This window comes from Colias croceus, chromosome 17, assembly GCF_905220415.1.
Source record: "Colias croceus chromosome 17, ilColCroc2.1".
In the NCBI taxonomy this organism is placed as follows: domain Eukaryota; kingdom Metazoa; phylum Arthropoda; class Insecta; order Lepidoptera; family Pieridae; genus Colias; species Colias croceus.
This window is the reverse complement of record NC_059553.1, coordinates 3,814,743-3,836,643: the sequence shown is the minus strand read 5'-3', so window position 1 is coordinate 3,836,643 and position 21,901 is coordinate 3,814,743. Positions and strand designations below refer to the sequence as shown.

The following is a 21,901-nucleotide window of genomic DNA, read 5'->3' as shown; positions in this document are numbered from 1 at the left end:
ATACTTTTTATTCAGGAAAAATAGGTAGAAAAAAATTAATTTTAATTTTTCAGTTTTATCCATAGACGTTGTTCTGTAGAACCGCGAACACACGTTGCGTATTATATTAGGCCTAGCCGTATTTGGGTCCAATAGATATTTATAAGATGTCATTGTCAGAGTTACTCAAAATGGAGAAATAAACCATCCACGCGAAGACCGACATCCGCGCGGACGGAGTCGCGGGCGAAAGCTAGTATATTTTAAAATTGGATAGTGTTATTTTATTAAGATCATATTTTTTGAAACTGGTTCTAAATAATACACAGTGTATTTTAAGTAATCTTTATTTAGTATATTTCTGTTCTAACAACATACACAAATCGACAGCACACAGTTATGTAAGGTAAATAAAAAAAATTATACAAACAATAGTTCAGTTTGAATACACTCAAAAATATACAGTCAAAATAGGTGCCTATACATAATACAAATATTTAACATATACATTATACATACCAAAGCAAGTGTGAATTAAATAACGCCTTATCATAAATATAAGATAAGACTATAAGAGCTATACACACAGTATAATAATTAATAATATGTCTTCTCTCACAAATAATAAATAGTAATTATTAAACTGTTAAAAGTAATTATTCAATTCACTAAGGATGTTTGTCTGTGTATTTGGAAAACCTGTTGGACGGATTTTAATTAAATTTGGTAGATATTATTAATTAGGTTATATCCGTTCTGTAAACTAGTACTAGCTATTGAACTAGTCCATTAAAAATTGTTTCACAATTCTCAAGTTAAAAGTTTTTAATCTTCTTTTTCACTTCCTGATACAAATTTAAAACATTATATTTAGGTATTATAATAAATCTATAATAATAAACACATTAGTTTCTACAAGAAGTAGTGAGGTAGGTAGATACGGGTATCCCGTGCAATTGAATATTTTTCATACGATTAAGAGATACACAGCTGATCTATAGGAAAATCACAAATTATGCAATGGTAACACGCATTTGTCATTGTGGAACACTATAATATAACAAAAAGTTATAAAAACTAGCTAATAAGAATAATATGGCTCCTAAATCTTGATTATATACAAACTGAAAATCTTTTCATAACTATTAAATAAATGCTTGCAACAAAATCACTCACTCATGCACACTCACGCAAACATAGGTACACACAAGCACAATATCCATCGGCCAAATCGTATATTTTATTTTTATTTTCTTTTTCATTTACTTTGTATTCTTTCGTCATTAGTCACTAAAATTTATTTTGTTAACTTGCCAAATATAATGTAATATGGAATTTGTAAGGGAAGGCACTGCCTTCTGAGATACAGGTAATTACCTAGTTCAGAAGGCAGAGCAATATTGTAATGTTATATTTGAAGTTGCTAATAATTTTTTTTTTTTTAATTTTTTTTTTAATAAATTAAACATATAATTTAGGTTAATAATTTCTAATACAGCTGTTTAAAACAAAATACATAATTATTATGTACCACATATTATTGTCATCATAATTTAGAAAAATAATAGGTACATATCAGTTTAATTTATAATGAATAGGCAATTAATAGATATCTTAACTTTTATTCACAATAACAGTTTATTGAAGTTATACTTCTTTTGGCGCGATGGAGAAAAATGATGAGAGTGAATTTTTACGATGCGCGTGCACACCGACACCTAAGTTTAACAGCATGAAGTTAGTTCTAGGTGGTATGTAACTATGTTCAAGTTGTATATTCTAGAATTTTTTTCCATACGCCAAAGAAGTATAACTTCTAACGCGTGTACATAAGTACACACACTCTTTTTTTATAGTTTCCTATTAATAGCTATCACAATAGTGTCATTAAAATGATGGTAATAAGTTTTATCTTTCTATAGGAATGTTTCTGATAGAAATATTAGTTTTTCTAAACAATATGGCAATGCCTTTTAAAAGCATATCCTTATTACATTGTTAACAATAATAATAATATGAAGCGTCTTATAGGGCTCGTATATTTTAAAACTACCTCACTAATATCATTTACAATAAGTAAAATACACTTTAAGTCTTATAATATTTATTTTTCACACAAAGTCACCGTAACAACACTTTCAATTGCACCTTGTCCGTCGTGATAATGTCCAAATTATCGGATTTCAAAAACTTATTCAGTTGTCTCTGCCTCTCTCTCCACTCGTGTATTTTATACCTTGTGCACTTGCGTTTAAGTCTATTTTTGCTTCTCGCGAGGTTTCTCAGCGTCGGACGCTGTAAAGGCCTTCCCTATGACAATCTCTTGTATGTGAGTGATCTCGAAATCCAGCTTACAATGTGGGTAAGAATATTGATTTCCGCAATAGTCGTTAGAGCTTGCACTGCAAATACTGTAGCGACGAAGTCGTAAAGCAGTTTTGGGGAAAACACCGACCATACAAACAAGTGGTGTCGGAATATGATGGCTATGACGCAATAGATGGCTAGCTGGTAAACTCGCTGCAGCGCCATTATGTTGATCACACGCCACACTGATTTTAGGTACCTAGAAAAAAACATTAAATAAATTATGCGTTTTGGTTCTAGGGGCTTGTGTTTTTGTTTCGAAAGTCGAGAAATATTTTTATTGGAAAGAGGGAAGGAAGGAAAGAAAAAAAAAATTGGATATTTTCTTATTTCAAAAACCAAATTCCTTTTTATTTAATCCATGTTTATAATATAAATATAAATTTTATATTATGAATGTGATTATTTGTTTGTCCCTTAAATTTTAATGGATAATTAGTAATTATGTATTGATTTGGATGAAATTTGCAATGAAAATAGTTAAAGCCGAATTTTTTTCAAAATTAAATTCCAAATAGTTGAAAAAGGAAATGAAAGCTCTGTGTCTGCGTCCAGCCTGTTGAGAAGTGTTCACACTCAGCACGTCTAGATATCCATCTGTAAAGTGTGTTCACACGCGACGAGCTGAGCGCACTGTGGGGTGTGAGCACACTAACCGCAACACGATATCTATTTGTTAAGGTGTGTTCACACTGTACGCGTCACAATATCCTATAAAGCTGTGTGCACACTTACCTCGACAAAGCGAACGGGTGCGGCGGTCGCCCACGTTCAATGAGGGGTGTGGTCACACTGACCACAACAAGATATCCGCTTATTAACACCTATAAAGCTGCGAGCACACTCACCTCGGCAGCGCGGGCGCGGTTGCCAGGTTGCAGAAGAGCGCGGCGCCGGCGAGCGCGGGCCCGGCGTACGCGTGCAGCCCCATGCGGGCCGCCACGCGCAGCGGGCTGTACGCGCCCAGCCCCACGTAGCCCGAGCCCAGGTCCACCGACGCGAGGCTGTTCGAGTTGCCCTGGAGACATGTTTATTAAGCAATAGTTAAAAAAAGTGAGCACAAGTGCCAGAAGTGAAACTTCTTTGGCAAGATTTATCAAAATCGCCTTACTGTATGACGTGACCGTATTACTATGATGCGACCTTAAAATTTTACTCTCAACGCGCCTAAACTAAAAAAAAAACACTCTTAAACTCAATAAATTGTCGTATTGTCACCGATCCTTCTTACTTACTAATACACTTGTACAAAGTTTGAATTAAATCTGTCCGTTTTAAGTGGGCCAAAATCAAGTGTAATAAGTGCAGACATACAAGCATAGAGGCAAAAAACATTTAACTAAAAATTTGATTAAAAAAAAAATATCAATACACACTTACCTGATAGAAGTAAAACACAGCACCAATCCATATATGAACTAGAGCCAGCCCCAAAGTATCAGCTACTTCTGTATTCCTGCCCGGCCTTGCATCCAACAACTTATGGTCCAAGCACTTAGATGTTATCGTACAAGTTATATAAATACTCGGCACCATTATCACATTATGTGGCCGCATTAATAGTATTATAATCAACATCATTTGGTTATACATTATATGAGACAACGATCTAATAAGGTTCAGTTTAACTTCGTCCACATTCCAGGGTTCTTCCATATCATCGTAGAAGTAATCTTCCGACTTTTCTTTTGGCTTGCTATAGACGAATTTATTTGTATTGGGCAATTGGCTACCGCAGCCTCTAAAAGCTCCGATGTATGTAATTATTTCGAATATTGTTTGTGCGTTTAGAATCCACCAGAAGACATCTACTATTAGTATATTGTCCCAAGTTTTTATGTCGTCAAAGGGAGTGTTTAGGGCATTGGTGGCTATACGGTAGCAAAGTATGCACATAGTTGCGAGTATTGTCAGGATGGAGTGTATTTTCAAGTAGTTGTTCATGTATCGAACATTCCAGAGGCAAATAGCGAGTGTTAGTAACGTTCCTGGAATAAAAAAAAGAAATTGAGAGATTTTAATGGTCCTAAGAAAAATTTATGCCTATCTAAAAAGCTAACTAAATTGGTATACACTAGCTAAAAAGGTATGTCACTCACTTAAAAAAATCCGTAGTATAACTACTTACCAATAACTAGATGAGCTTGTAAATAGAATGAATTCTCAGGGGCATTCAACCAATCCGCTGTATCAGGAAGAAATAGCCACCTGTCTCCTGTTTGGTTCATTGTACGAAGATATCTGTGAAATAATGTTTTAAATAAGTAATCTTGTCAGATAGGTACAATGTTATTTTTGTCACAGTTAGTTTGTGCAATAATGTGTTAAATAAATAAACGGAATAACAACGTCAAAACCGTTTTGATCAGGAATAAACAAACAAATATACCAGAAGAAGCTATATTATTTCTGAGTGCTACAAGCAATATTTCTTATACTATCCCAAGCGCAATTAACTACTATTTCGTAACACAATAATTAATAACACTCACCGATGCAGTGCAATAAGCAGCACCCATTTCGGTACAATACCAATTCCCACAGCGCTCATTCGACTTTCCAACTCCGGTTTATCCTGCACTTCCGTAGCTCCACTATATCTCTTACTAAAGTACATCACAACCACCACTATTGTTCTCACTAACACGAAGAACATTAGAGTATTCCAGAAGAAATACCACGTCATATGTTCCTCTTCTATAAAACTCGTTCCAAAGAACGACCAAGAGTGGAAAAGCGTCCCGATCACTAGCAAATAGTCTATAGCGTTGAGTTCCCTTAATGGGGATAAATCCCGAATTTTTTCCATACCATTCTTAATAATAAAGTATGCAACGGTCAGAACGAATGCTGTTATTGTGAACGCTATAGACCACAAGGGGGTAAAAGAGCAGAATTGGCTCTTAGTTTCCGTTATAAAGCAGCTGATTGTGAGAATAATGCCGATTACAGCGAATATTATAGCGAATGCTACGACAGAGCCCATGTTCGTTTTATGCTGGTCTGTGACGCTTATTTTTCTTTGGTTGTCTGGTTGTAGGGAGTATAGAGTCACGCATACGAGGGCTATCATAATCTGAAATACGATATTAATAAGAGATATTAGAAAAATATTTAAAACTATTTTATGAAGTTTATATGTTACCTATTCTTTAGGAATCTGTTTTCAATCCTTTGTTATAATTTTATTTTTGTTATATCTATTGATTTTAAATAAACAAATCAAAACTCCTACTGTTCCAATATTTCTGAATTAAAAAAAATCTTACCAAATACAGTAAAACAGTGGCCAATCCCAAAGAAAACATGTCAAAATCAGTGGTAGTAGCTGCCAAATATTTAGTCATCTCCTGCAGGGATTCCTGATAAAACTCCTTAGCTATTTTCGCCGCGCTCTCTTGTCCAGTGGACAGATAGCGAGCGAATTGACTTTCCGCACGTTTGAATTGCTTGAAAAATTCTGAAATAAGTATTAGTAAAATATTTAATATTTTAGTTTAAATTTCACTCTTAGCCTATATGAGTTTTTTTGTCGAAAACATGTATTGCAATTTGATTTAGCATCTATACCTAAGAGACAATTCTAGCAATACTTAAAATATCCTAGCGGCGTTGTATAAAACATTCATTGAAATTAACACCTCATTTCTCTAGAAGTAATGGTCAAAGTAAATTGTATCACGCTTTATTTACGCTGCCTATCACACGCGTAGGCAGAGTTTTGCTTCGGACAATTTTTGAGCATTCTGGTATATCCAGTTATGTATTGTATGCCAATAGGGTGAATATTATAGTGGGGTAAAGTTCATGTTCATCTCTTTAACAATATAACCATGATTGTTAAGTCTCACCAGTACTAGTCGGCGCGGGCAGCATGTTGCCCGTGCTGTCTCCCGGTATGGGCGCGTTTAATATTAGCACAGATAGTATATAATGTAAGACAAAGTCTCACCAGTATCAGTGGGCGGCCCTGCTTCGCGTTGTGCGCGGCGATCACATGCAACAAGTACAAGCGTTGCCTGATGTCCGCCGCCATGAGCGCGGGCAGAATGCTGCCCGTGCTGTCTCCCGGTATGGGCGCGTTTAATATTAGCACATATAGTATATAATGTAAGACAAAGTCTCACCAGTATCAGTGGGCGGCCCTGCTTCGCGTTGTGCGCGGCGATCACATGCAACAAGTACAAGTGTTGCCTGATGTCCGCCGCCATGAGCGCGGGCAGAATGCTGCCCGTGCTGTCTCCCGGTATGGGCGCGTTTAATATTAACACAGATAGTCGCGGGCAGAATGTTGCCCGTGCTATCTCCCGGTATGGGCGCGTTTATTATTAACACAGATAGTATATAACGTAAGATAATGTCTCACCAGTATCAGTGGGCAGGCCCTGCTTTGCGTTGTGCGCGGCGATCACATGCAACAAGTACAAGTGTTGCCTGATGTCCGCCGGCATGAGCGCGGGCAGAATGTTGCCCGTGCTGTCACCCGGTATGGGCGCGTTTAATAGCCACGATATCGTTGGTGCTAAGTCCACTTGAGCCACTGTTGGGCCTGGGCCTGTGCTGAAGACAGATAATAAAATTTTCAACATTAATATGGGATATTAGAAAGAAAGAAAGCATTAAAAGTTCTAACACAATAATAGTGATTAGATTACTGCAAATTATTCATAAATATTAAGTTAAACCACCTATACATCTGAACTATTTTTTTCTTAAATTAACTAATTTCCGCAAAATAAAGATTATATAACAACATAAGTATGCATACTGATTGAGTCTAGTATTTTATTCACTCAAAAGTTCTTCATTTATTTGATAGACTAATTAAGAACTTAGAACTGACTATTTAGATTATATCATGATAACTTTTATATTACTATTACTTAGATTTACTACTCACGCATGGGGACACTCGAAGCCACCGCTCTTAACAACAACAAGAGGAACCAATACCTCTGCAGCAGAGGAGCCTCCATGCCCGCCGGCATCTCGCATGCCGTGATCACCACATATTATAAGGATACCTGTATTATCCTGAAAGAAGACATATATTTGATCAGTTACTAATAATATTAATGATTAAACAAAAATATTTTTGGTGTTAAAAATGAATTTCACCATTTTCTATGACTACACTATAGTCATTGCAAAAGTCGGTGTGTGGCCTTTGCTACAACAGGACAAATTCTGTACAATGAATCTATTTTTAAAATAAATTTGTGGGTAGATAAACCAAGTTATTATTGAAGGTAATTTGCTTCTCATTATTTGTAATATTGAATTCTAAAATTTCTTTAAATAAAAAATTGAGTCTATTTCTGTACAGATAATGAATGAGTATTAAAAAAAAGTGTCAAAATACTTTACCCATTTCTGCATAGCCATGTGTATTTTCTTCACAACATCATCCATTTCTATCAGTTTTGGTTTAATTTTAGGACTCTTAGCGCCCTCTAGGTGACCAATATGATCTAAACCTAGATAGTGAAGCACCAAGAAATCAAATTTTGATTTTTTATTCTCATTTGGTGTGAGGATAGTATCCAAATGTCGAGTGACATTGTTGTCTACCTGGAAAACATAATATTTGAATTTAATTTTTGCATGGCTTTTTATTAAATTTGTTTTCTTTCATAAAATTTTATGCAGATTATTTAATGTTCTTCTACATTACTTTTTCTCCATAATATTGAAATTACTTACTAAAAGTATATTTAAAAAAAAAATTAATATAAAATCTGTAACATAACATACACAGAATTACCATACCTCTGTATAATCCGTTACAAAGAACGACGTAGTGCCGTCATGCTCCGACCATAGACCAGGGAACAGTCGCAACCACGTGTCGTCACCATAGAGCACAGAGTGGCATCCCTTCGCGTTGGCAACACGTAACACGCTGTCACCGCGCACGGCTGGCGCGCCAAAATTCAAAGCGACGTCCGCGAATGTTGACACGCTGCCTGTCATCATGGCCTGTGCATGTAAAAAAAAGTTATAGATGCTACAGATTATATAAGATTACAATTGACTTTAATATAATTTTTGTAAAAAAAAACTTAAAAGACAATGTTTACGACAAATGTTTTTAAGTATATCATGCATGCACATTTGCTGGTTGCTGAGAGTGCTGAGACAAAGAAAAAACTTCTGATGTAGCATAAATAGAAGAGCAGTAATAGAAGAGCATTTCTATGATAAAACAATTTTGTACTGAATTTCTGCTCTATTTACAATATGATACTACTTCATACTAATAACAGCAAACACCATACACAACTATACATATGCACATTTTGTAAGACAGGCCAGGTTAATATCATTTGAACATGCATATGTGTGAAGTGTATTTGATTTTAAACTCTATTACTTGTAATTAAGAAGCAATTTAGCATGGAATACATGGTGTTATGTAAAAGGGATATTCAGGTATTGATATCAAATATGATGCAGTGTTAGATGATACAAATCTAATGAGTTATTTCCTCGTATTACTTTTATTTCACCTTTTAACTTGTTTGTTATTTGTTCTATCCACTTTAATGTTGATTAAGATTTTATGTAGTTAAGTGAATGTAGGCTAAGTGAAAAAGCATACTACAATTTTGTATTACAATAGGATATTTGTGACAGCAATCCCTAGCAATTATTACATTATTGATATTAATATACCATTCCATTAGACCCCAAGACAAGAGCAAGGCAGGATTAAAACAAAACTCAAGTAATTTTGCAAGCCATTATACACAAATCACCAAAGAAAAAACTTTATTGTGTAGTTTACTAGAAATTAAGTACTTATCAACAATATTGACTCCAACATGAATATTTAATAATTTTCTTATTGTTTATAATATTTGAAAAAAAAAATGTTTTTTCTTTGGTGTCAGCACCAACGCAGCAAAGTATAAGTTACATAAAGTGACACTTGCGAATATATCCCGCCAGAAGTTTATTGTGCGCCTCCACTGTGCCTTTTCCTTCTTACGTTCCGGTGACTGTATAATCATAATGTACAAATAAATTATTTGTTTTTTCTTGCATAAAATTTTTTCTTTGGCACTGTGCAATCTGCTATTTTTTAATAGTTATGTTACATGGATTACAAAAGTCAGAAAGGAAATTGTTAATCATAACAATTGAAATACCACATTTCAAGTTGTTAAATGGATAATCATTTATGATTTTATGACTTGAAGGATCAGCATAAATTTTGTAAACTTTATCATAATTTAGAAATTTGTTCTAAATTTTGTTTCATATAAAAAATATCACAAAAAATGAACACTAAAAATTTTTCACATTCATACTCAATTCATACTTTTTCTTTAAAATTAAGTTTACCTTTATCCTAGGCATGGTGACAGTTGGAGGTTCAGCTACAGATACATAAATGCAAGCCGATTTATTTTTAAGCAGCTGCCCGGTGTAGGGCATGTATTCTTCTGTTGCAAAGTCATATCGGAGACCATCTATCACCATTAAAACTACGCTGTTTTCTCCTGAGTTATATACTTCATGGCCGTCAATGCTGAAAATATGTATTTCTAGGCTAAATATAGGCTAAATCTATCAAATCAAATACTTATCTTATCATTTCTAGTATGTGCTCAACAAAGTGATTATAGGTTGTTATTGTTGTCACATATTATGTAGCCTCTTAGTAATATCAATATTGTATGATATTGGTGTGAGAAAGAAAAGTAAGAAAAGTGTAGTTTTTTTTTTGTGTATCTTCCAGCGATTTAAGTTCTGATTATTATTTCATAACCTGACTATAAACTTATTAATTTCTAGTCTCTACAGAATTTAACTGAATAAAATTTTGCTCATAATAATTTATATTTTATAAAACTAAAAGAGTAGTTTTATTTATTTACAAAATATAAATATAAAATTATTATCCTTACCTGACTCCTTCAATGAAGTTTGGCAAGTCGTCCCTATGCGCCAGCTTACCGGAATGATATTTTAAAGGGAAGAATCCATAAAGGAACAAAGAAATACCTCCTAGGGCTATCAGAAGTAGCCATAAACCAATCCATTTGTGTAGCAACCACGTCAACATGATGCCTATCGAATATCACTAGCAAACTCAACCGATATGAGTAAACAAATACATGTAGTACCTTACTGCATCATTTGGTTTCGGTGTTACTTTTCCCCACTTGTGTTAATTAAGCAATTTAACTTTAATTGCAGTATTGAGAAATTAGGAACAGTTGCGGTATGGTTAGGTTACATGCCGGGAAACTGTATGATATATGTAATAGAGATTATCTTTCGACAAGTGATAAAGAATTGATTTAGGGTACTTATTGGAATTTAATGTTTATTTACTATAAATAGGATACCGGTAAAAAGTGTTTTGTTGAATATAGAATTAAATTAATGCAGTGCTGGAATCGTTAATAGTAATATTTTATGTTAAACGATTGTTTACATATTTTAATTTTTACTCAAACAACTCCGCACAACGGCACAAGTCACAACACAGCACAGATTAGGTATTAGTACGAGTACAACACAGTCACAATCAGTCACCTGCAAAGAGTATAATGCACAGAGGTCTAATGCAAAGAATACTTATACTCTAAAAAAGAGGTCTAATGTATATATTGGTCACCTGTCTCAAATCACAATCGTTCAAACTGTCAATGTCAAAATTTATTGGTTACAGATTCACAAATAATTATTCAACAGACGTGATACCTAATAATACAGACTGGTTAAAATATACCACATGCCATTCTATATGTGATTTTCTCAGGTGATTTTATAGAATTATTAAAACTTGCTTACTTTGAAATTGAGCGATAGTACCAGATAGTACCATAACTACATACCTACGTTATTTTTTGATCAATAATGTTGCTGAAATCTCTTTGGAGTATGACGTTCTTCAGGCGCGAACTTTTGAACATGCGTTATCAAGTCTGCAAGATAAACTTTTAGGCTAAACAAATGTTTACCATGAATGTTGGGCTTCAAAATAGTTCATTAATTAATAATAAGGGTTAAAAATAATTAGAAAGAAAAGTAAACAATAGTACATAATTATACTTACCAAGAGGAAAAGAATATTTTTGTGATGAGAGCCAGCTGAAGCTGATTTTTGTTTTTTTTTATTTCTGCTTTCTTTTAAAGAAGCATCTCGATTTTAAGTAATAATCATCAATCGATTAAACATTTGTTGGTTTTGCTACATGAAATTACTTAACATTTGGGTTGCTATTTGGGTGCTCAAAATATTTGACTTCTTCTTCTTCTTCTCTTAATTAATGGCTCCAGCCTCCACCCAAGAAGCAGGGACTCCGCCAAAATGGACGACGGACGACGACATTGACTAACTGCATGATACTTTAAATTGTCATAAAAACCTCCATCCTCCTCCTTCGTTCTACCTCCATCCTCAACTCCATTCTAAGCGGATGCAATGAGATAATAATATTATAATCCATCTGAAAACATACTTAATTTCTGTTGAATTGTTAGGTATAGAATTTTTTTTACACAAAACAGAAATATAACCATGATTTCTGATAGGAGTTTTATTTCCAGCGAAAGGTGCTCGAAAATCTAGGTAACTTTTAACTCTATGATTAAGATAGGTATACCTACACCAAGAATACACCAAAGTGGCTATTTAGTTCTTAAAAAGTAATATGAAATAATTATTATGAATAACATTACCTATGACGATTCACTTTACACGATCATCATTCATCATCTACGTAGATATGACGGTGTTTCTAGATGGTATGCCGTTTGACAATAGTTTTAAATTTAGCTGTTTATATCACGACGCCTACGCAAATTGAAGTATTTATTCTTGCAAATCACCCACTTTTTTTGATTCAATTTCTTTATTTAATACAAACTCTTAAGACTACATGGCGACCACAATTTTTGAATATCTGAGAATTGAATTTATATTTTTGGTTTTTATGGCATTCAAATGCTTTATAAATATAAATTTATAAAGAATAGAATAAATATATTTATTTATTTATATCTGAGAATTGTTAGTGGCAAACGGCGGATGTGCAGAAGCTAAAAGTGTTAGGTATGTGAAGATTTATTTTGATTTAATGCAATAGTACCTAATTGAAAAATACTTTAATAATAGATACCTACGTATAGTGTTCAATTTCTTTTATGAAATTAAAAATAAAACGTAGATATCTACTTACAGTACCTACTCCAAAATTAATAATGCGCATGCAGATCTTCGCTAATTATCGTATTTCCAGAAACACTCGAATCACCCCGAATCATTGAATCGTAAGTGCCCTAAACAATGCACTTGCATCTTGCACCTTGTTGGGAAGAAATAGGAGTCAATTCAGAGTCATACACAATTGAAAACAATTCGGGCGATAGGTAACGCTAGCCTGTCAGTCAAAAAATTCAAAAATCCGTCAGTCGTCTTTACTGGTGACCGCACGTATTATCTCTGTATGGAATTATATAGAGCTGCTGTTACATACCCTTCTTAGTTTTGTTTCAAAGTTGAATTTTCCGATAAAATGATTATTTACACAGGTAGCAGATAGCAGTGGGGAAAGTGAAAATTATAAGAGCATAATGAAAGTTCTGATCATTCTACGATATCAGAAATAGAGATAATCCCTGATTCTGTAAATCCTTTGTACTGACGTTTTAATGATTAGATTTCACAATTTAAATGTAAACCAGTGTTTGAAAATCATTTTTTAAATTTAAACTTTGTGATTTGTCTTACCATAAAATCAGAATAAAACTCATAATTCTAATAAACTATGCATGAAGAAAATACATTTAACCACTCTATATACAAATACTTACATATCATCTTCGGAGGCTCGCGGAATATGACAGTTGCCGAACAGTTTCGAATTTTTCTATGCGCATTATTAGTTTGAGAGTACTGTACATTTTTTACGAAGAAGCTACCTACTGTAGGTATATGGGCATATCCAAATCTCAATTTGATTTATTGGAGTAGGTATGATATAAATATAATATCTCTATCGTATCGTTTTACGATATGTTACAACTCAGAGAATACTACATATTAACATTCTATTTTTATCTTGTTTCGACAGTCTACCATTAAAATCTAAATATCTATATTTTAACTTTTGTTTCTAGCAAGAAAATTAAAACTTAATTCCCTGCTTATCAGATCGTACAATAATGGATTGTCCGTTAAAACCCAAACGTGTGGTCACCCACCTACCGCCAAGTTCAAGGTGCTTTCCCACTGAAGTCTGAATCACGCAGAGTGGGCAGCTGAAAATATCTATTTAAATCTGTACTGAAACGCGGTAGCATTAGTCTTAACGAGCACGACGCAGCGCGCGCCTGCAACGAAACAAAACTTTTAAAGGTAAATAACTTTTTGTTTATTTATTTTTACAGATACGAACTAATTTGTTTAAAGACTAGAATGACTAGATTTTTTATGTTAGCTTTGGAAAAAAGACTGCATGCTTTTATGCATATTAGTTGATAGTTTGGTGTTTGCAGCTTTCTGAGAGAAAATGAGAAAATCATTTTCCATTAGGTAGTAAAAGAAAATTTGTAGTTACTGTATGATGTTTTTGACTTAGTATTTATAGTTAACTAACTTCCTCGTTTGTACAATTTTTGTCTCTAATATTATGGTGTTAAATAAAGGACTATGGCAATGTAATTGCACTTAATTAGTTAATTAGGTGCCTGTATAAAACGAAAACGCAGGAAAATGTAAAAAATTTTGTTACGTTTTTTTTATATCAGAATCAAATATAAGTAGGTAGATAGATTTATCACAAATATAATAAAACTGAAATTTGCATAACAAATAATTCAATAAGATGCATGCAACGCCACGTTTTATTGCAACGAAAATAGCGTCATGATACAATGTCCTCAAATAGACGCACTAAATATATTTACAAAACTAAGATAATAATCATCGCATACCTCCCATAGCGTGAGATTTCTCTTGCATCAGATCTAAAAGCGTTTTCAGGTGAATCACCAATGGAAATGTTCCAGTTTTCGATAGTTATTAGAACTACTACGTTTTAAATGAGGCGTAGATTCTGATTTATAGGGGACTTCATTGCTTTGTTTTCCACCTTTGAGCAATTATAATATTATAGTTATAGATAAAAGATTATTTTATAAAACTAAATTTTTCAACACATGATATATTTGACTTTTCATATCATAAGAGCTTTCAGAACTTTTCAGTAATCGAGATCTGTGAGACTGTGTGGCGAGAGTACCTACATAGGTATCTAACTTTATTTCTTTGACTGTAAGCAAAATACTGCGATTAGAAAAATAAAGGTTTCAGTCTGAAAATGAAATGGCTCTTTGCCCCTAAAGAAAATCGATCAACATAATATTATGAATCTACCGGTTGCTCCATAGATATACCAAACTATACAACGCGGGACACCACACCTTACAATTCAGTCGTAATGTCCAAAAATAATTTTACTGCCATCAGTATTCTTGAAGAGACTTTAAATATAAACAATGCAATAAAACATAGCGTACCTACATACCTACCTACACATAGATTTATTATTTTACACGAAGATGTGAAATAATGTGGTCGTAAATTTGTATATTAAAAGCAAACAATATTGTCTTCTTACATAAAATAACGCTTTATTCCTTATATTTTAATCCCACCAAAAACATAAATGTAATAAAATTAACTGCGTTAAAAACAACCGACTTCAAAAACGGAAAAGTAAAAAATAAAAAAGATTTGATATTATTAATTACTACATATTATTTAGATGTGCTATTTATTAAATAGGTTTGATGTCGGTGCACGGGCTTAATACTAAGTGCTTAGTGTTTGGCACCGACTTCAAACCTATTTAATAAATAGCACATCTAAATAATATGTAGTAATTAATAATATCAAATCTTTTTTATTTTTTACTTTTCCGTTTTTGAAGTCGGTTGTTTTTAACGCAGTTAATTTTATTTAATACTTTTTAGTGTAATTTTCAACACGAATCAAACGAGCCCAAACTCGATAAAGTTGAGTCAATATATTACTGAGTTCCTATGGCCACCTTCCGATTCCATCATCAAATCAGCTCTATGTCATGATAATGTTTCATCGCTATCCAATTTACACACTTATACAAAATTTCAGCTCAATCGGTTACCGGGAAGTGAATCAAAGTTACTTGCTACATTCCAATAATTAAGTCATCGAGTACAGACAAAAATGCTCATAAAATAAAAACTACTGGGCCTAGCCGAATAAAATTTTTATGGGACCAATTCGACACCATCCTGCATCGAACAAAAAAAGAATCACGTAAATCGGTTCAGAAACCTCGGAGTAATCGGTGTACATACATAAAAAAAAAAAAAAAAAAAAATATACCGGCCGAATTGATAACCTCCTCCTTTTTTTTGAAGTCGGTTAAAAATTGGAGCCGAGTTCAATCGTTGACTTAATTTGCCAAAAAAGAAATGAGATCTAATTAATGTGTGCCAAGTTCTGCAGACAGTCCAGAAATTTATTTACAAAGATGTATTAAGTTCTTAGGTTGACTGAAAACTCAATTGTTTTATTTTCCCTTAGAGAACAATGTTTATTCCAAAATATAACTTTTTTAATTTGAATAATATAATTATTTTCACAAAGCAAACAACCAATGACCTATTGAACCCCATAATTTGATGAGGCTAGTTTTTAGAACTTCACAAAATATAAACAGTATGTAAAACTAGCCTCATCAAATTATGGGGTTCAATAGGTCATTAGTTGTTTGCTTTGTGAAAATAATTATAATATTCAAATTAAAAAAGTTATATTTTGGAATAAACATTGTTCTCTAAGGGAAAATAAAACAATTGAGTTTTCAGTCAACCTAAGAACTTAATACATCTTTGTAAATAAATTTCTGGACTGTCTGCAGAACTTGGCACACATTAATTAGATCTCATTTCTTTTTTGGCAAATTAAGTCAACGATTGAACTCGGCTCCAATTTTTACATTTATGTTTTTGGTGGGATATCATTACTTTTTGTACAGAAAATTACTCTGCAAATTTGATTTACTTTATGAATATAATACTTTTTATATACGATTTTTTTTATATTTTTTTCTTGCGGATTCTTTGTATGGTTTGTTTAGTATTATTTTCTATATTTTCTTGTATGTTATGAATGTCAGCGCACATTGCCCCGTCATTATCTGCAATTTCCAGCGTGAATATGTACACACACTATTACAAAGATTCAAAGATCGTTGTAGAAGAATCGTCGCTTTACTCCATGACGTTACGGTATTGCCATGACGAGATTTTGAAATTTTACTCTAAACGCGCCTAAAGATGTTTCACTTATATTAATATTAATATTACGCAAATTAAATCATTTCGACCTTCGACAAAGCCTTCTTCCATTACACTGAAATTAAAAATAAACTAAACACTCATAAATAAAGAATAAAGATATGTGAATTTGTAAAATTATATATTATTTTTAACTGTATGAGCAATATTTTTATTACAATTTTCTTTTATTTTACGTTTAATAACAGTTTTGAATAAAGAAATCATGCAATCGAAGTAATCCGCCCTAGCGATACTAGCACGAGTGAGTGTGATGTCAGAGGCGCTTCGAATCTACAGATGTTTCGCGCTAAAATATGTAAACTTCAATAATCTATATCTCAGTCATTTATTGATGGATTTCAAAATTTTTTTCGGCCACTGACTAGTTTTGATCTATTTTTTAAGACTAGTAAGGTGAATATAATATTTTCTATTTTTATAAACTTTTCCATTTTTCCATACAAACAAAATTAATGTCATTGAAAAAAAAATTAAATACAGATAAATTCAGTATTTTCTGATTTTTTCCTTTGTACACTCACTATTACCTAGTTGATTACAAAATTTGAACTTTCTAGGTCATCTGGAAGTGGGTTAGGTTTTGTATATGTCTATAAGTCAGTCAGTCTTAAAAATTGCGATTTTTGGATATTAATATCTACGCAACTGTTTAATCTGTATTTATGAAATTTAAGGTTCTTGTTTATCTTGAGGTCCTCTTGATATGTACTAAATTTGGTTTATTTAACTTAAATAGTTTTCGAGTTATAAGGGGTCGAAAAGTGGCTCGAAATGGTTCGTGTAAATATACACACGGCTGCTGCTCGCCAGTTCTCTTCGCTTGAACTCGGCTTGACACGCTGCCGCGTGTCTAGATATCCCGAATCCGTATCTAATGTTGAGAGTTAATTTTATTTGTGGATAGAACTAAACTATAGGCACTGAACAGATTTGCATGATAACAAAAATTTCTTCTTACTTCATCATAGACGTGTCATAGACATTCATTCTTTTTCTTTGTACTACATCATAGACATTATAATCATCTCCAATATACTAATTATACCATACAAATGTTTCCAGATGTCCATAGTTCCAATGCTCTTCCGCGACTGGTGGGATGACTGGGAGCGCCCTTCCCGGCTGCTCGACCAGCACTTCGGCATGGGTCTAAGGAAGGACGACCTCCTCTCCTCCTTGACCACACTCCCCTCTACCTCCCTCTTCAGAAACTCCTACTTTAGGCCGTGGAGAACCAACTTGGCTAGGCAGGAGTCGTCTAGTACTATCAACCTGACCAAGGAAAAGTTTGAGGTAATTAGGTATTACACGTAGGTATAATATTTCACATATTTCATACAAACAGTAAACACCTACTTAATGCCTTTAAAAAGTATAATAATTAGGTACTTATTGAGAGTTAAATAAGTTGACTAGGTAGGTATACTTAGATTTATTTACAAAATTAATATTAAGTAACTGACTATATGCATGACCATAGGTAGCAGGCGCGGTTCCAGCCTGACATTTTGGGGGGGGGTCACGCGGCTGGAAAGTTATGCAACCTCCCCCCCCAATCGTACTCGCTAAATATCGTATTCAATAGAAGTGATAAGCAAAAACTTGAGAAAATCTCTATAAGTTTTTTTTACTTATTTTTAAATTTACAAAGAAAAACCGGCCAAGTGCGAGTCGCCAGCCGTTAGCTGCAAATTTCAACATTTGCAAGGGATCAAGTGACTCCAATTCGCACTTAGCCAGTTTTTTTTTGTATATTGCACAGTGTAAGAACTTTTTTCTATTTTATCGAGTACGATTTTGGGAGGAATCATGTCCCCCGTGACCACCCCCCTTTTTTTTTTTTTTTTTTTTAAGTGGGGAAATCTTGCATAGATACCCACGGCGTCCGGGGAAAGGGCCGTGGGTTATGTCGGATTCCTACCGACCAAAACCCCACTGTGTTCCGTCAAGCCACATCAACGACGGGGCCACGGGTATAAGTAGAATTCGTCCGTGACCCCATCAGCAGCCGCCCGACTCCAGGCCAACACAAACTATGAGCCCGCCAGCTCTGACCTCATGGGGCGGCGTGAGCGGAACACGTCTCGCGCCGCCTCATCTCACCGGACGATGGACTAAATCCCCGCTCCATCGCCCGGCGCCCCTCGTTAGGGAGGCTGGTTGCGGCCGCGCAAATCAGCAGCAACGCGACGACGACGCCCAATAGGACGTCGGCGCCGGATCGGGTCCGCGTGAGGATCCCTCTCGCGAACCCGCTCCGCCTCCTCTTTCCGCGAGATCACATCCTCGGAGAACGTGATCACCGCGCGCCAGGATCTGTCGCTGCCCACCATTGCGCGAACAATGGAGGGCAGAGAGAGATCCGACCCGACGACGGCGACCAAGCGAGCACGAGGCTCGGCCCACGCGGGGCACGCGGCAAGAGTATGATCTGCCGTGTCCTCCGAGCAGGCGCACCAGTGGCAAGCCATGCTGGACTCCCTCCTCGCGACTTTACACAGATACCGCCCAAAGCAACCGTGCCCAGACAGCACCTGTGTAAGGCGGAAGGTTATGGCCCCATGCCGCCTGTCGCACCACTCTCGCAGCACCGGTCGAATCGCTGCGACCGTCCGCTCTCCAGCGCTGGGCTCTTCGAGCCGGTGTTCCCACTCCCGGAACCGCCGTTCGACAGCTTCAGCCCTCCACTGTTCAACCTCTTCATAAGATGGGTTGAACCCAAGCGACTTGGACGCCGAGACGCGGCGATACACGTCCGCGAGCATCTCGGCGTCCAGTTCCCACGGGGGCGTCCCGGCCATCACGCACGCTGCCTCGAATGAGACCGTGCGGTACGCCCTCACTACCCTAAGTGCCATGACCCGCTGCGGTGACCACCCCCCTGGGACCGCGCCTAATAGGTAGTTAATTTTTTGATATACCTAAATCGACAAAATAATAGAGTGAAAATATTATCAGGTATAAATAAATTTACATCATTAACACACAAACTTGGTAGTTGGTGATACGAGGTCTGAGCTCTCTTATTCCGTAGTCCAATAGAATTAGCAATGGAAATGTTTGTAACATACAAATCTATCAATTAACCAAGTAGTGACAATTAACCAAGTAATGGTAATTAAAATATGAATTTCTCAATTCCAGGTTATCCTTGACGTGCAACAGTTCACCCCCGAAGAGATCACAGTGAAAGCGTCCAACAACTGCATTTTAGTAGAAGGCAAACACGAAGAGAAACAAGACGAGCACGGCTTCATTTCCCGCCAATTCACTCGTCGCTACATCCTCCCCTCTGGCTACGATGTTGCTGACGTTATCAGTTCCCTGTCATCTGACGGAGTACTCACAATCACAGCTCCCAAACGCCCCCCACCCAACGCAGGAGAAAGGGTCATTCCCATCATGAAGACAGGCCCTGCCAAGCAGCCAGAAGCCCCCAAGACCGAATCTCGGGAACAAAATGTACCCATCATCACATCTCCTTAACGTGCCAAGACACTCGATAGATAACCGCTTACAAGCAAACGACCGAAACGTGAATAGCATTTATTTTTTATCCGCTGTTGGCCAACAACGGACGATTCGAAATTTACGAATTAGAAATGTAAAAGGAATGCAAAACATCACTGTAATTTTGTAAAAATGAACATTAAACGATAATTTAATACTTTATTATTTTTATTTAGACACAGTAAATTAACAGTGTGCAGGTGTGCTAGTAAACATTGCTACGAAATACGAATCATTGATTATGTTGTCTATTCGAAACATGATTTCCTCGGATAGTTATTGCATAGAAATATAGCCTGCCTTAGTGCCTTACCGTTTACAATTTCATTTGCGACCAATAATTAAAATTTTTAATATACTTATGTTTTTATCCTAAATTCCAAAAAACAAATATATTAGCGATATATTCATGGTTTGGATATTTGCAAGGGTAAATGCTTCACGCATGCACCACCGCCTGTTACCGGAGAATCTCGTAAATTCGCTGGGTCCATTCATTCGCGCCTTATATATAAGGAACCGTTCACATTACCAAGAAATACTTAAGCACACTTGCATGCCCTGAGTAAACCGCGACCGTACATTAATGTTTAGCAAATGCAAAATGCCGCAAAAAGCAATATGGGAACGCGTCCCACACGAGCGAACAACAAATAATGAATAATAATTCCTCCACTAGTTAATGAGTCGGAGGACACTGCGGTTCTAGAAACATGTGTTAATGTAAAAATGTCAGGCTTTCCGTAATTTAAGCTAGTCTTTACCTCGCCCAGCGCAATAAAGAAGTGTCCGACTAATTTAATTTTCTCGCTGAGTCTTGCAGTTCAATAATATTGTTAATTTATCAACGTCCTCGAGGGTAGGGGTGGAATTCAGAATGCCGATGCCCTTTGCTGTTTGTTGATTGTTTTCCCATTGAAGTACAGTCACAGCAGTAGGTACAGTCAGTAGTAGACCGTACCTACACAGTACACACGTTGATTTGTAGATTTTAAAATTTATCATCGGTTTTTAGACAAAAAGTAGACAAATAGCTAACAATGATTTTAAAAGGGCTTTCATTATTATCGTAATGACAAAAGCTGCATTGGTTACTTACTAATATTTCTTCGATTGTTTGCTCCATAATTAGTTCAGTGCTCTTTTGATAAATTTGTATTTCAATTTTCAACTGATACTAGTGCCATCTCCCGGAAAAACATGAAAACATACCGATCCATTTTAGATTTGTCACGACGCGACAGACATGAGCTCTTGTTGTCAAATAGATGTTTGTTATTTCTACATAATATAATTATGTATTAGGTACCGTTTTCTATTCACATAGGTACCCTATACCTACGTCTCTAAAAAGGCGCACCTCAGATCCCAAGTTTTAAAAAACTTCAGGCAGCAAACTGCAGATGAAATTATAAAGTGTACCTACCTACTGTATTAGGTAATATACCTACCTAAATGGCTGATAAGAAAAATAAGTTGACCTTATAATAATTGTTACAAGGATAAACGGCGTTAATTATTCTTATCTTTATATTAGATATTAATTGTTTTACAATATTTTAAATATTTTCGGAGTGTAGGTAGTTTAGGTAATAATTTTTTTCAATTTTAAATTATTTTATCGACCAACGAAATTAAAAATTCATGCACAAAGAAGGCTGCAAAAATTAATTAA

The 21,901-nt window shown here is 35.2% G+C and overlaps 2 protein-coding genes across 4 annotated transcripts; one reads left to right on the top strand and one right to left on the bottom strand.

Annotated features, from left to right (window-relative positions):
• Positions 1-2,066: 2,066 nt before the first annotated feature.
• Positions 2,067-10,835, bottom strand: LOC123698981 (GPI ethanolamine phosphate transferase 2). Of its 3 annotated transcripts, XM_045645822.1 has the most exons (14): positions 10,704-10,835; positions 10,260-10,602; positions 9,694-9,880; positions 9,282-9,347; positions 8,116-8,325; positions 7,714-7,917; positions 7,247-7,380; positions 6,713-6,906; positions 5,616-5,806; positions 4,839-5,422; positions 4,475-4,587; positions 3,727-4,334; positions 3,195-3,364; positions 2,067-2,545 (listed from the first exon to the last, which is right to left on the bottom strand). In XM_045645822.1, exons 2-14 carry the CDS (start codon positions 10,415-10,417, stop codon positions 2,290-2,292), a joined length of 3,075 nt encoding a protein of 1,024 aa, XP_045501778.1. In that variant the 5' UTR covers positions 10,418-10,602; positions 10,704-10,835; the 3' UTR covers positions 2,067-2,289. The 3 variants fall into 3 exon arrangements, with proteins under 3 accessions (XP_045501778.1, XP_045501777.1, XP_045501779.1); XM_045645821.1 differs by having other exon boundaries at positions 10,260-10,835; XM_045645823.1 differs by lacking the exon at positions 9,282-9,347 and having other exon boundaries at positions 10,260-10,835.
• Positions 10,836-13,590: 2,755 nt separating this feature from the next.
• On the top strand, positions 13,591-20,383 carry LOC123699005 (protein lethal(2)essential for life). Its single transcript, XM_045645864.1, has 3 exons — positions 13,591-13,720; positions 17,779-18,009; positions 19,861-20,383. The coding sequence occupies exons 2-3, from the start codon at positions 17,779-17,781 to the stop codon at positions 20,200-20,202; spliced, it is 573 nt and encodes a 190-aa protein (XP_045501820.1). The 5' UTR covers positions 13,591-13,720; the 3' UTR covers positions 20,203-20,383.
• Positions 20,384-21,901: the final 1,518 nt, after the last annotated feature.